The 16,467-nt window shown below is 45.0% G+C and overlaps 1 protein-coding gene across 1 annotated transcript in view; it reads left to right on the top strand.

Annotated features, from left to right (window-relative positions):
• The first annotated feature begins 2,415 nt into the window (after positions 1-2,415).
• LOC148524827 (nucleoside hydrolase-like) overlaps positions 2,416-16,467 on the top strand; it is an 85,960-nt gene continuing 71,908 nt past the window's right edge. The window contains exon 1 of the mRNA XM_088471733.1: positions 2,416-2,810. Coding sequence (XP_088327859.1) covers positions 2,795-2,810 — 16 coding nt within the window. The 5' untranslated portion in view covers positions 2,416-2,794. The remainder of the gene's footprint in view (positions 2,811-16,467) is intronic.

Below are 16,467 nucleotides of genomic sequence, written 5' to 3'. Positions count from 1 at the left end.
CCCATATACTAGTATCACAGATATCTCCTGCTTACCTTTCTCTCCCAGAATGGCCCGCTGTCCCCATACACTAGTATCACAGATATCTCCTGCTTACCTTTCTCTCCCAGAATGGCCCGCTGTCCCCATACACTAGATCACAGATATCTCCTGCTTACCTTTCTCTCCCAGAATGGCCCGCTGTCCCCATACACTAGTATCACAGATATCTCCTGCTTACCTTTCTCTCCCAGAATGGCCCGCTGTCCCCATACACTAGTATCACAGATATCTCCTGCTTACCTTTCTCTCCCAGAATGGCCCGCTGTCCCCATACACTAGTATCACAGATATCTCCTGCTTACCTTTCTCTCCCAGAATGGCCCGCTGTCCCCATATACTAGTATCACAGATATCTCCTGCTTACCTTTCTCTCCCAGAATGGCCCGCTGTCCCCATACACTAGTATCACAGATATCTCCTGCTCACCTTTCTCTCCCAGAATGGCCCGCTGTCCCCATACACTAGTATCACAGATATCTCCTGCTTACCTTTCTCTCCCAGAATGGCCCGCTGTCCCCATACACTAGTATCACAGATATCTCCTGCTTACCTTTCTCTCCCAGAATGGCCCGCTGTCCCCATACACTAGTATCACAGATATCTCCTGCTTACCTTTCTCTCCCAGAATGGCCCGCTGTCCCCATACACTAGTATCACAGATATCTCCTGCTTACCTTTCTCTCCCAGAATGGCCCGCTGTCCCCATATACTAGTATCACAGATATCTCCTGCTTACCTTTCTCTCCCAGAATGGCCCGCTGTCCCCATACACTAGTATCACAGATATCTCCTGCTCACCTTTCTCTCCCAGAATGGCCCGCTGTCCCCATACACTAGTATCACAGATATCTCCTGCTTACCTTTCTCTCCCAGAATGGCCCGCTGTCCCCATACACTAGTATCACAGATATCTCCTGCTTACCTTTCTCTCCCAGAATGGCCCGCTGTCCCCATACACTAGTATCACAGATATCTCCTGCTTACCTTTCTCTCCCAGAATGGCCCGCTGTCCCCATACACTAGTATCACAGATATCTCCTGCTTACCTTTCTCTCCCAGAATGGCCCGCTGTCCCCATACACTAGTATCACAGATATCTCCTGCTTACCTTTCTCTCCCAGAATGGCCCGCTGTCCCCATACACTAGTATCACAGATATCTCCTGATTACCTTTCTCTCCCAGAATGGCCCGCTGTCCCCATAAACTAGTATCACAGATATCTCCTGCTTACCTTTCTCTCCCAGAATGGCCCGCTGTCCCCATAAACTAGTATCACAGATATCTCCTGCTTACCTTTCTGTCCCAGAATGGCCCGCTGTCCCCATAAACTAGTATCACAGATATCTCCTGATTACCTTTCTCTCCCAGAATGGCCCGCTGTCCCCATAAACTAGTATCACAGATATCTCCTGATTACCTTTCTCTCCCAGAATGGCCCGCTGTCCCCATACACTAGTATCACAGATATCTCCTGATTACCTTTCTCTCCCAGAATGGCCCGCTGTCCCCATACACTAGTATCACAGATATCTCCTGATTACCTTTCTCTCCCAGAATGGCCCGCTGTCCCCATACACTAGTATCACAGATATCTCCTGATTACCTTTCTCTCCCAGAATGGCCCGCTGTCCCCATAAACTAGTATCACAGATATCTCCTGCTTACCTTTCTGTCCCAGAATGGCCCGCTGTCCCCATACACTAGTACGGGAACAGAAATTTTTAAAGCTCCGAAAATATAATATTTTTGGATTTTGGAGCTTGACTGCGCGAGCATTTGCCTTCTTCAGATGGCGTTTGCTCCTGCTCTTAGTGCCCACCCTGCTCCTTCCCTATATGAAGGAGAACCGGGTTACAAAGAGGGATCCTTTCAGATCCCTCCGCCCCTGTCCGGCTCCTTCCGCCGAACGTCTGGGCTTTGTGCGCCTGATTCTATATCATCCCTTTAATTCGGGACACATGTGAATTACACAGGTTCTGTGACTGGCTGACTTCAAGTCTTCATTTCACCTGGTTTTAATTGGCCACAGAACCTGTGTAATTCGCGTGTGTCCCAAATGAAAGGGATATTATGGCAAGCCTACTGTAGCTCCAGGGCTAGAATATTATAGGGGCTCCTGTCACTAAATGTTAATTGTCCAGATTGTTTGCCTGACCTGCATTTGCTTGGCATCTGTGTCTCCATGCAACCCAGGAAAATCCTACACTTGCTGCAGTTATAACTGCACTGCTCTCTTTTAATAGTACACACTACTGCAGGATCACATCGGTGACTGTTGTTGTGTTTATAAGGGAGGTGGGAATTTGTCTCTGTACTTTAATGGGTGATAATAGTTTGCAAGCTACTTTAGTAATGAACACATTACTACACAGCAATCAATAAAGTAGGAGGTGCTCTGAAAGTGTCCTGCTCAGACCATTAAGCACATTTGAGGGAGTGGAGTAGACTTAGATCTCTTATTTTTGTACAGACTCTCCACATGATTTTTTTCCTGATCGACTTAAACCAACTATTCTATTATATTTACATTCAGAGCAAACTGTAAAGGATTTCAGAGGAACTGGGAAGGATACCAGAGAGTACAGCATAAACCTGAAACAAATCACAAGAGAGAGAGCTCACATAAAAGCCTGCAGGGACACGAACAATCCGTAGAGACTGCTGCTTTACAGGAGAACATTCTTCTACTCAGGGAGTTTTCTCTATAGAGACTAGAGACGCAGCAAGAAAGAAGTTTTGTGTTTAGTTCTCATGGCGTGCAAAGAAGGTGAGCATTAACTCATATATATATATATATATATATATATATATATATATATATATATATATATATATAAAATGTATTTAGCTTATCAAATTTTCAAAACTTAAGGTAGATCACTGGAAATATGAAGATAATTTGCACATATACATCTATATGGTAAGTAAATTGTAACAAACTGGTTCCTTTAACCCTTGTAAACATTTATCTACAGTACACAGAAGTCGCAATCTATTAACCCAGAGGTTCCCAAGCTCAAGGCACCCCAAACGTTCAGGTTTTAGAGATATTGAGCAAGGTTGAGCACAGGTGGTTAAATAAAATTGTCTGAGACACTAATTAAGTCACTTGTGGTCAAGCATGGATATCCTTATAACCTGGACTGTTAGGGTTCCTTGAGGACCGAGTTTGGGTACCTCTGTATTAACCAATATCTACAGTCATTTGTAATGTGCTACTTATACATTTAACTTGTTTATCAGTGAGAAAATCAATTGGCTTTCAGCAAAGTAACTCTTTGCAGGACCTTTGTTTGATCTCCTGCAGAGCATGGTACCTGTACAATATACAGATATGTTTTAAACATAAAATATATATTTCCAAAACATATTTTATTGTCTGTCATAATTTCCTTGAATTAAGGTGTATTTACGGGATGCAGTCAGGAAGCCGACGATCGAAATGCCGACCGCCGGCTTCCCGACTGTCAAATCCCGGCAGGGAGACCTGTCATTATACCTACGCTGGGAGCCCGGCATAACGAAGAAGGTAAGCCAGGCGGTGGGTGCGAACAGCCACGGTTTTAGGTTAAGGGCTCCCAGGGGGGACTTAGGGTTAGGCATCCCTGGGGGGGAGGTTAGGGTAAGGCACCCCCACATGATTTTTTTGAACTACAAACGATTTTTGCATATTCCCTTAATGAAAATCGTTGAGTTGACAAGTCTGACTAAACTACAAACGTGAATGCGCATTAACGATAATCGTTCATTGTTTGACTCAGAAAGTGAACGATTTTTTCAAATGATTATCGTAAAATATCGTTTAATGATAATCGTTCAAAAAATCGTGTGTATGCATGGTTGAACACAGGTGGTACCAATTAAGTCATCAGTTGTCAAGCATTGATATCTTTAAAACCTGGTTTGCTATGCTACACTATATACCAGAGATATCATGGATGAGCACAAGTGGTTAAATCAAACTGACTGAGGTACTAATTAAGTCACCTGTGCTCAACCATGGATATCTCCAAAACCTGGACTGTTGGGGAGCCTTGAGGATCGCTTTTGGGAACCTCTGCACTATACAATTATCTGTCCAATCTGGCTGGTTGGAATGAAAAACATGTTCATGTATTGTAGCAAATGACAATCGACCATTTTTTCACAAACACTGGAAAACAGACAAAAATGGTCGTTCAGACAAATTGGTTAAAAGTAAAACACACGAATTTAACCAATCTGAACAATTGTTTTTTGTCAGTTTTCCAATGTCTAAAACCATATGACCAAACCAATGACTGTCATTGGCTCCCATACAATACCAGGTTTTCATTTCAACCACAGATATGACAGATAATTGTATAGTGTATGCCCAGCATTTGGGTGCCTTGAATACTGAGTTTGGGAACCTTTGTTGTACCTCATAAACTTTCGGTGTTTGTCGGTGTACTGTATAATTTCACTTCCATTCAGTGGTGCTAAATTTAGAGTCTCTTATTTTACAAATTACTAGTCCTTGTTAATTGATTACAAAGGGATATGGGCATCAACATTTTATTTATTTATTTATTTGAATTGTGTATCCCCTAAGGAAGCAAGGGGTTAGTATTTGACAAAATTAGATGGGAGTGTTTAAAATTGAAGCATCGCCATCGATCGTCTGCACACTGGAAACCTAGAGCTGATAAACTGACTGGGCATCTCCATTGACCCAGGTTCTGTCTTTCGGAAGTGGATGTACCAGGAATTAAACTGCAAAATTTGGGTGAAATCTAGTGTGTTCAGCTCCAGCCTCCCGAGTTTCCATTCTGCTTTTGGGGGAGACCTATCAAACCTTCAAAAGTGGACAGGTAGATATGTTAACCATAGCAACCAGTCAAATTCTATCTATCCTGTTAGATTTTATCGAATGTAATAGATAAATGAAAGCTACATTTATTTTGGTTGCTATGGTAAACCCCTCAGCTTGTTCTCTTTAGAAGGTTTGATAAATCTCCCTCTATGAGAGCAGAGCATTGCCTGCTTATAGAGCATGCAGCGGTCCACATTCTTGGGGAGATGTATCAAGCCTTAGGAGCATACATGCCTACCCTCCCGGTTTTCGCGGGAGGCTCCCGATTTTTCGGGTAACCCCCTGCACCCCGGAAGGGTAGGCACTACTCCCGCATTCTGCCCACTTCCTAGTGAAGTTGGCAGAATGGGGAGAATTTCTGCGGCGATCGCGGATCCCCGTGTAGGGGTGGTGCTTAATGGCACAATTCTCAGTGAATCACTTCATTTAGCTCCGCCCCCTATTTAAATTTAAGCCAATCTTGACAATTTGCCATGAAGGCGGTAGGGCTTAATGATGTGAACCATCAGGCCCTGCCCCGTCACAGCTCATCTGCTTCTCCTACCAAGGCTTCTCCCGAGGAGGAGAAGCCACAGGTAGGCAACTGTGCTCAGGGGCCTATTTATCAAGTTTTTTTGTATAGAAACTGCAGTTTCTGCATAATTTTAGGAATTGTTCCTATGTACTATCTGCACAATGTATGAGATTTCACAGAAGTCTCTGGCAGAGTGCTAATTAGCACTGCAGGTCGCAGTCACTATTATTCTCAATGGGGACTATGATCTGAAGCAAAGCTTTTCAGACTATGCGCATGTAAAGACTACTTCTAAATGCCGGGGATGCAACTTGCAGGGACAGCGGTTACCGCAATCGTTTCCCTTGGCACATATGTGACACTTTGGTAAGTATAGTGTATGTCTTCAGACAAAGGTAAGTATGGATAGGCCCAGTACTATGGGCCTGATTCAGAGGCGCTCGCTATTTGCGAGAGCTCGCTCTGAATCAGGGCGGATTTTGTTTTTAAAAAATCCACCTCCAAGCCACTCGCATAGCTGTGGGTGACCATCCACAGCTTTTGTGAGCGGCCTGGCGATGGTCGCAATTATCGCGACCATCGGGCTTGTGACGAGACCCTTGTGGTAGGGTCTCGGTTCCCACAAGCCCGAGTGAACTTCCTGCTCTAATAGAGCAGGATGTTCACTACTGACATCACGAATGATATCAGTAGGGCCGCCCACAAACGGCAGGCATTCCTTCGGGAACGCCTCCGTTTGTCAAGCCGCCCCCCCCTCCCCGCCTACAAAACGGGACGAGCTGTCGATCGACATCCGCCCCGTTTTGTAGCGAGCCCCAGAGCGAGTGAAGTTCTCACTCGCTCTGGGGCTTGCGCACACACTGGCTGACCATCGACTCGCTTGCGACGCTATGTGCTCACGAGCAGGTCTGAATCAGGCCCAATGTCTCTTACCGGATCTGGATAAATGTATGGCCTGACTGGTACAGGTTGCTCTATTTTCCTACAGTGGTAAAGAGGTAAACTCTTACAGAAACGATGACCATGGTTTCTTCTGAAGTGAAGCATTTATTTGGTTTACTTCTAGATGCAACTGAGGGAACTTCATAACCAGTACTATACATCAGACTTTCATATTTAATTTCAACAGTTTTCATACATGATATAAATGATAGTTTCTTCTAGACAATAACTTCTTTTACTTGAGACAACCAAAATTATATTTATTCAACTGGACCTTGGCTCAGTCATCTTCACTGACTTGGAGAACTTCTGGGCATTCCTTGTGAACAAGCCTCCGGGCGAAATGAGCGTCATCCAAGCACCTGTCAGCTGATCGTGAACACGTGACCACCACTGTGCAACACACCTTAGGCTGATACTTTCCCCAGCCACACACCAGTTGGCTCGCCTGTGAAGTGTGGATACAAAGCACTAATCAGCGGACAGGACAAACTGTAGCAGCACAGCGCAGACCTCTTTCTTCAGTGCAGATATCGCATGGTAATACAGGTACTGTTTCTATCCCCTCAGGTAGGAGTTTGACTGCTCCAGGGCGCATTTGAGCCCCGAAATGCCTCTATGGTAACAGGGTTCACCTAACACCTGGCAGAGCTTTAACAAACCCCTATCACTACTATTGTTTCTTAAGGCACCAGTCTCCCCACTCTCTCATCACACAGCTTGCACATTTCCTGTGTGAAAGCAGAAGTGGAGAGACACTTGCTGCTGTCTTATTTTATCTATTTTCCATCTATTATTAATGCCTGGCTAAATTATATGACATAAAGATGCTGATCTATGCAATGTTATTTCAGTAATCAAAACGTATACAAAACAGTCCACCATTATTGATGCATTCATGTGATACTGCCTATTGAGGATTGATACATTAATTAGGTCAATAAGTCTCTTTGAACGCTGAATATTGAATGATTGGATCCACTGCTTAAGGCTGTCTGGTTGAGATATGAATTTAAATCCAGTAATTTATCCTTTTGTAGGTGTATGATCAAACCTAAAATAGAGATGATATACTACACTTTTGATAATTGACCCATATCTGTCTGTTTGCTGGCAATTCCCCTTCCTCTACTTTACGTGGGATCGAAAGATTGCTTCATAAATATTTTCACCCTTTTGTTATCCTGCTATAGGAAGTACAATTTGATTTTTTTCGACAGGATTTATAAACTAATAGTTTTTGCTTATAACCATCATATCTCTACTTTGTGCACTATATTTTTTAAAGAGTATTAATAAAATTAGATGTGTTATAATTAATCAATCGTATCTTGCACTTACTTTTCATAGAGATATATCTATAAATATCTTATCTCTATCTAAATATATAGTGCCCCACAAAATAGTCTGCTTGCTGTGCAGGAAATGCCTTCTACAATTAAACTTTATGACTATCGGGTGCACCACCAACAATACTTAATTAAGGAGGGAGGAGTTACTCCCAACTACAATTATTACAGTTGGTTTATTTACACTGACATTTACATATTTATTTCTCTCTGGTGCAGAATCTATTTCCATTTTTTCCCTCTTCCCGAATCTTTGAGAACTTCTGGTTTGTAAGCAATCCATAGACAATTGCATATTACAATGAATTTGTTGATCCTAATGAACTTATGCACTTTCCCTTTTATAAACTAAAACTAGTGCATAACAAATTATTCAAAGCAGGCTATAATAATGGGATGTAGTTATGGTTCTAGAGGTTAGGGTTAGGTTTTGGGGGGTGGGGGTTATATTAGGTCTAGGCACCCCTAGGGGGGAGGGTTAGGGTTATGCACCAGCAGAGAGATTAGGGTTAGGTACCCCCCCCGGGAGGGTTAGGTATAGGGAGCGTTAAGAGGGGGTTAGGGTTAGGCTCCACTAAGGGAGGATTAGGGGTGTAAAGGGGAGGGTTTAGGGTACTTACCTGCCCCAGTCAGGATCTTCATCCTGTCGGGCATCCGCTGTCGAGATTTGTCGGGTATTTCAAACCCATTCCATAATAACATTACCCTTTCTACAGTGTTCACAGAGATCAATGCAATAGCTCATAAATTGCTTTTAAGTTTTAACCTTGGGGCCCCATAGAATGTTATGTTCAATTTCGCAGTAGTGCTCTTTCCAAAGTGATATTACAGCAAGCCTAACTAGTTGAATAATAACTTTAGTTTTACTGTGTTCTGAATGCCTCTTTATTATCCTGTACAATCCTGACTTTCCTATAGGACTGCAGTCTTGATGACTGACTATACTTGTCCTGGAATGTTATGCTGGCCCCTTTTTTCTCTTTGTAACTCTTCTAGACTCTCATCAATGGCGCGATCTACTATACAGTTTGTTGGAATGAGCTCTAGCTCTGGTAGAATATGGGTAAGGTGCGCTCTCTAATGGATGAGTGAGTGTGTAATGTAGGTAGGTAAGAGTGAACTGTGTAACAGAGAGACTTAGACGTGGTGTTGGGTCAAAGGTTTTATTAGTAGGCACAATGCTGCTTGAGGACAAATGACCCAGGGGCAGTGGGGGTAGAGCAGGATGAATGCACGGGGGGGAAAGTGGGTGGACCCTTTTAGGGGGCTCCTTACCGTGCAGTTCTTGACCAGCACGTTGTCCCTGCTGGACCTTTGGTCAACAGTCTTCACGCCCGGCAATGTGGTGGTGGAAGTCTGTTTGGGGTGGATGGTGTGGCGGCGTCCTGCAAAAAGTACAACTTACCTACCGGTAGGTGCCTGGGTAGGTGTTGCGATAAGGGGATGGTGATCGGCAGTCTCTAATGGTATGTAGCGCCAGATCAGCTGGCTGTTCTTTGAGTGCTGCGGCTCCTGGTGCGGCTGTGCCTCGTGCTGCTGATACCGGCAATATTGTTTGTGCTGGCAGACTGGGAGGTGTCTGAGTCAGCGTGGTGGCTGGACCCGGGCTGGGTAAGTGGACTGCGATGGGCTGGCAGCTCCGTGGTGTGGGATGCGCGCGTGTTCCCTGTGCATATGCCGTATGGATCAGCCGGACGACCGAGGGTAGGTACTCGGGTATGGGGTGCCGTTTGGTCGGTAACCACGACAGACAATTGGGTTCACAAGGTGGTTTCTCACGGGTATGCCCTCGCCTTTCGGCACAGGCCCCCATCCCGATTCTTTACCACAGGTCTTCCATCAGACCGGAACAAAGCCATGGAATTGCGGAAGGTTTTGCACACTATGCTCCAGGCTGGAGTTATAGTGCCTGTTCCATTTTCCTCGAGGGGCCAGGGTTTCTATTCCAATCTGTTTTTGGTGCAGAAACCCAATGGGTCGTACCGTCTGATTCTCAACCTCAAAGCACTCAACAAGTCCTTGCGGGTGCCGAGGTTTTGGATGGAGACCCTACGGTCCATCATTCTGGCGCTGGAACCTGGGGATTACATGGTTTCGTTGGACATACAGGACACTTACCTGCATGTCCCTATTCTTTTACGCCATCAACAGTTCCTCAGGTTTGCAATCCGTAACGATCACTTCCAGTTCCGGGCGTTACCTTTTGGGTGATGGCGGTCACGGTGGCTTCCCTGCGGCTGCAGGGAGTCCGCATGTTACCGTACTTGGACGACCTTCTGTTGGTGGCAGGATCTCCAGAGCCCCTTCTACGCCACTTGGACCTGACCATTGCGGTACTGCAACGGCACGGCTGGTTGATAAACTGGCAGAAGTCCACCCTGATCCCGTCTCATAGGATTCTGCACCTCGGAGCCTTATTGGATTCTGGACAGCAACTGATCTTTGTGTCGGGGGAAAAGATCTCTGCCTTGCAGTTGAGGGTGTGCAGTTGTCTGCAGAATCGCCGTGTGTCTCTGCACTCGGCGATGAAGTTACTGGGCTCCATGGTGTCAGTATTCGACATGGTGGAATATGCCCAGTTTCACTCCAGACCTCTGCAGCAATTGATCCTGTCCAAATGGAATGGACTGCCTCAGAGTCTAAAATCCCAGACAATGGTGCTCACTCCGGAGGTTTGCCTGTCCCTTGCCTGGTGGTTGCAGACGACCCATCTCAATAAGGGTCGTCCATTCTGGGTGGCGAATTGGGTCCTGTTGACAACGGACGCCAGCCTTCGGGGCTGGGGAGCAGTCACGGGTCCACACTTGTTCCAGGGCAGGTGGACTCGGGCGGAAACAGAGCTTCCAATAAACATCTTGGAGCTCCGTGCGGTTTTCAATGCTCTCCAGCAGGCACATCGGGTTCTCCAGGGTCACCCCGTGCAGGTCCAGTCGGACAACGCCACCACCGTGGCCTACATAAATCGGCAAGGAGGAACCCGAAGTCGAGCGGCTCTCGTAGAGGTGTCCCGAATCCTGGTTTGGGCGGAGCGCAATCTCCCGGCCATATCAGCAGTATTCATCCCGGGAGTCCTAAACTGGGAGGCGGACTTTCTCAGTCGCCAGGACGTTCATCCGGGGGAATGGTCTCTGCACCAGGACGTCTTTCAACTTCTGGTGGACAGGTGGGGTCTTCCAGAGATCGACCTCATGGCGTCACGGCACAACAACAAGTTGCCGGTGTACGGGGTCTCGCACAAGAGATGAAAAGGCGTCTCTGGTGGATTCTCTGTCCGTCCGGTGGACGTTCCGGTTTGATAGCTCCCGCGTGGCCCCGGCGGCACTGGTTCTCAGACCTCCAGAGGCTGTCCGTGGACATTCCTCTGTGGTTGCCGTTACGACCGGACCTACTATCACAGGGTCCTTGTCTTCACCCGGACCTGACTCGGCTGTCTTTGACGGCGTGGCTGTAGAGACGGCCATGTTAAGGTCCAGGGGGTTTTCCAGCTCTGTAGTGCAAACTATGCTAAGAGCTCGGAAACCATGTTCTGCAAGGATATACCATCGTGTGTGGCATACGTCCTTCCAGTGGTGTCGACCGATAGGTTATGCTCCTCGAGAGTTCCGTCTGTCTAGGGTGTTAGCTTTCCTACAGGCGGGACTGGACCATGGGCTTCACCTTGCATCTCTGAAGGTGCAGGTGTCTGCCCTGTCTGTCTGGTTCCATCATAGGATTGCTGCAATCCCTGATGTGCGCACCTTTTATGCAAGGTGTTCTCTGAATTCAGCCACCTTTTGTTCCACCGGTGGCGCCTTGGGATTTAGCTGTGGTCCGGAGAGCTCTCCAGGGACCGCCGTTTTAACCACTGGGCTCAGTGGACCTCAAATGGCTGACAGCTAAAACCATTTTCCTTCTGGCCATTGCTTCGGCCAGACGTGTTTCTGACTTAGGGGCTCTCTCCTGTAGACCCCCTTTTCTGATTTTTCATAGGAACAGGGCGGTGCTGCGCACTCATCCTGGGTTCCTTCCTAAAGTTGTTTCAAGTTTCCACATCGAGGAAATCGTTGTGCCGGCTTTCAACTCACCTGACCTTTCAATGGGTGAGGCCACTTTGGACGTTGTGTGGTCCTTAAGGATTTATGTTGACCGCACTTCTTCGTTTAGGAAGTCGGACGCCTTGTTTGTCCTCCTATGGTTTCCGTAAAAAGGGTTGGCCTGCTTCAAAGCAGACATTGGCAGGCTGGATTCGTATGGCAATTTCAGAAGCTTATCTTCATGAAGGCCTTCCAGATCCTTCCTCTGTGAGGGCTCATTCCACTAGGTCTGTGGGTCCTTCGTGGGCAGCTCCACGTGGTGCCTCTGCAGTCCAGATCTGCAAGGCTGCCACGTAGTCCTCTGTCCATACCTTTGTGAGGTATTATGCGTTTGACACCTTTGCCTCTCAGAATGCTTCCTTCGGGCGGCGGATTCTCCTTTCAGCACAGGAGCGTCCCCACCCTTGAAGGATACTGCTTAGGGACATCCCCCAAGGTATCCTGTGGATACCCTATGGGCCCTGATGTAGAAAATATGAGATATGGTAAGAACTTACCTTTGTTATATCTCTTTCTACGAAGTCCGTAGGGTTCCACAGGACTCCCGCCCTGTTGCACCTGTGCTGCAGATGGGCTTTGCTCTGGTCACCAGTTTTTCCGTCTCTCTCTGATGAGAATGCGATTCTTGTGTGTGTTCAGATCTTTTTTTTTTTTTCTCTCCCTTCCTTCTCCTCCTCCGGCCTATGGCTTGGTATGTAACTGAGATGCCTTGGATCGGGGGTTTAGGAGGGGGACCCTAGTGCATCCTGGGAGGCTGAAAACTTTAACTCTATGGTGCCCGATGCCTGACGTCATCACCTATACCCCAAGGTATCCTGTGGAACCCTATGGACTTCGTAGAAATAGAGATAACAAAGGTAAGTTTTTACCATATCTCATATATTTTATCAGTGGACTTGACTTGGTGTATCTCATTATCTTATTGTAGAGCTTACTTGATAACATTGCACAGGATCATTTTTTTATTTTTTTTATTTAAACTAATAGAAAATTTGTTTACTAAAACTTCAGCTGAAAAAGAATGTCTGTTAATCACTTAACTGGCTAATATTTTTTCAGAAATCTGCTCAGAAATTGTCTGGTTTTTATATGGTTGAATTAAGTCAAGAACATCTATTTAACACTTATTTAAAATATATATTATTGTGTTTTATTTTTTTACATCGTTCATCGATATATCGGACTTTTGCGTCTTTGAATTTCCCCAGTGGTTGCCCCTCTGAGCAGTCACCATATATACAACGCGGGGTGCTGAGGGCTTACATTTCTCGGTCGGCTGCTCTTCTCTGCAGCCGATGGGTGTGAGATCCTGCAGTGCGGCCTCATCAGCAATGATCGCCAGCATGGTAGACACTGGGTGAGGATGCAGGGGGCCTGGAGGTCCTTCTGCCATCGGAGGCTGGAAGATTATCTTCCAGCAGCCACCCAGAGTGCATTTCTGACTGGTTGCATTGTTTAAAACCATGTTAGGTAATACGCAGCCTGGCGTGGTTGCAAACGATGCGACCATGCAAGGAGAGTGGTTACAAGCGATATGCAGAGATCAACATTTCCCTTGTCCTATCTATGATGCTCTAGTATCAAGTATAATAAAATGAATAGTTGCAAATCATACGGTTTGCACTAGAAGTGTAAAGTCTGATTTGATTACTTAGTTCAAGGCTAGTTTGGCAGCTAAATTACAGTAAGTGCTTATTAGTGAGACCTTTATTTCCTTGCGTATAACCTGTCATGTTTATGCACACCTTCCAACTGTTGATTCCAGCAGGACAGTCCCAATTTAAATGGGTTGTCCTGCCACCATACAGGTTGACACGTTAGTCCTGACTCTGTGAATGTTGGCAGTGGCAGGCAGGTGCTACACACACACACCAGGGACAGTGCTTCTGGTATATTTGGAAATTCAAGGGTGTGCTTAGGGGTGGCCTAGCATTTCAGAACTGGTGTGGCCACACAGATTGTGCTATAGACCCCCTCCTTACATGACATGGCTACAGACTTCTTTGGAAGGAGATGTGAGTGTGTTCAAATCTTGTTTGTTTATGTAGGTCACCACAAAGAGAAAACTTGACTACTTTTGGTGACATGGTTGTAGCAGCTGCTACAAGGCTCATGAAACTGTGAGACCCCATGTAGCTTCCACAAGTGTTGCTTCAGTCCCTTTCCTTTCTGGCATTTCAGAGAAGAATAGTGCAGTGTCAGTAGGAATTTAGTGAGCTCTCTGCTGTGTGACCACTGATATGGTAAGACGTTTGAAGGCGCAGAATGCCATTAATGTGAATCTGCATTCTAGACCTCTACATTAAATTCTGATGATGTAGGAAGGGAAGTCAGATATTCCCTTTCTCTCTAAGCAAGAAGGGCAGCGTATGGCCATCAGCTGGCATGGAATACAGGGAAGGTTGTCCTTTCTCAGAAACTTTTTGGGCACGATCAAAATTAACTTTCTACTTATGTCCCTATATGATTTAATTATCTTAAATGTTCTCTCAGAGATTAAAGACTTGTTTAAAAGCACTTTACCTGTGACCTGCTGATACATATGGACTGGCAGATTAATCAGCTGACAGGGAATTGAGTTTGTCAGTGGTTTGCTCCAAAGCAACGTTCAATGAGTTTGTGTCAATGTAACTGCGGGTTATGCAAAGTTGAATGTTAGTGCAAGTTCCCAAGATCATCTTTGCACCTAGTATAAGACTGGTGCAAGTGCGCTCTGATGTTGATGATGACTGTTATCAAACCTATTATATGTGTAGACGGCAGCAGTGGCGGAGTTTGTACGTGGTGAGCCCAGGTGCAAAAATATGTTTTGGGTCCCCTTCCTCTGTCCCATGTGGCATACTGGCACACTATGCCACAAGGGGAGGCAGTGGGTGATGTGGAGAGAAAGAGGGTGACTGGGAGAGACTGAGGGTGCAAGATTGGCTAAAAGGGAGAGGCAGAGGGTGACTAATATATTACAATTTACTTACCTGAGCCCACGTTAGAGCTGCAGCACATGGAGGATGGCTTCTCCATTCCTCCTTGGCTTTGCATGCTGGGGACGGTCACAAGATCATGTCAGATCCCCAGCTGTGAGCTGCAGGACTGTCTCAGAGAGCAGGCAGCCAGAGATAGAGGAAAGCAGTGCCAGTCTACTAATTATAGTGCCGTCGTCTGTGGGCTCCTTCATTATGGCAGGCCCCTGTACAATGCATCTGCTGCGCCACCAGTAGTTTTTCCACTGGGGGCAGGTGAATGGCAAGATGCATACAACGCTGCATATATCGGCGAATATACACATATTGGACCTGATTCAGATTTGGGAATAGAGTAAGATAGAGCAGGCAACTGTGTACCTAGACAAACCATGTTGCAATCTAAGGGGGCAAATACATATATTTTTTGTATGCAGGGCAAATATGGGCTGCTTTTGCATGTAGCCCACAAATGCTGGACCGCTTTATTTTTACACTGCCCTTTATATTTCAATTTGGACACACCCCTCCCAAATCTAAATTTCTCTACACATTTTACATCTGCCCCACCTTTAATGTAACATGGTTTTACCAAGATGCAGTTACTTGATCTATCTTGCTCTATTCCCAAATCTGAATCCGGCCCATTAGTTTTCTGTGACACCATGCAGGAGCACATATGCATGATTTCTTTCCAAATCTACATCAGGTCCTCTGAGTTTAAATTTATGATGTTGCATATTGTCCACCTGTCACTGACTAATCAGGTGGTATACAAACAATATATGTGTATATACAATTCAGCGCTAAGGAAAGTTCAAATTCCGATAACATGGAATCCACTAATGACAATGATTTTTTTTTTTTCTTTTGGACTTTTTTTTAGCACAGGGTTCTATATATAATTATATTTCTTTGTATGAAAATTCACTGAAGTTTAGGACATAATGCGCATCATAAAATATAGAATATATAATGTAGATATAAATAAATTGCAATCAAAATTAGATACTCAATTGAATACATGCATTGCCATGAGAATACTCAATACATAGTCACAATGAAATTGGCTTCCATTCTACATTTTATCATTTCAACTTCTATTTAATGTATTGTTTTAAATCTTACTCAATACTAAATATTAGCAACCATTATTTATTAACTGAACTGTATCAACATTTCAACATTTTGTTGTGAGATGCAATTTTTGCATTTGAAAGATTTTTCTACTATAAAATGTAATGATAAAGCTATATACATATATATACTCCAATATATGAAATATTCTAAAGTTCGACCAAAATCGAACAGAACAATCTTTTTCTTTCTCTTTCCCACCTTTCTATAATTATTGAATTCACTGCAAAACACATGAATGCAGCGGGTACAAAATGGAAGCACAAATATGTATTTCCTTAATAGGGTGTTGGGCCACCACATACAGCCAGTAACTGCAGCTATGCACCATTGCCTTGAGAAAAAGATGTTTACTTTATACCAATTAGTAGGAATAAGCATTGACCTTGCTTTTTAAGCAAATAAGTGCACCCAAACCATGCAAGGAAATATCCTCCACAGTATTATGATGGCACCAAAACCCCTCACTGACGGAAATAAGCACAATGGGCTGTAGAGTTGGCTTTGCACATGTACTGATCTGTTTGTCACTCATAGGAAAAGATAACACTGGCGAACAAAAAATTTTTTTTTTCCCTTGCCAAGGTTTTAAGATCGGTTTGAGAGTACTCGCAGGTC

Source organism: Taudactylus pleione, unplaced genomic scaffold, assembly GCF_031769625.1.
Source record: "Taudactylus pleione unplaced genomic scaffold, aTauple2 ptg000116l, whole genome shotgun sequence".
NCBI lineage: Eukaryota > Metazoa > Chordata > Amphibia > Anura > Myobatrachidae > Taudactylus > Taudactylus pleione.
This window is presented reverse-complemented; position numbering and strand designations above follow the sequence as displayed.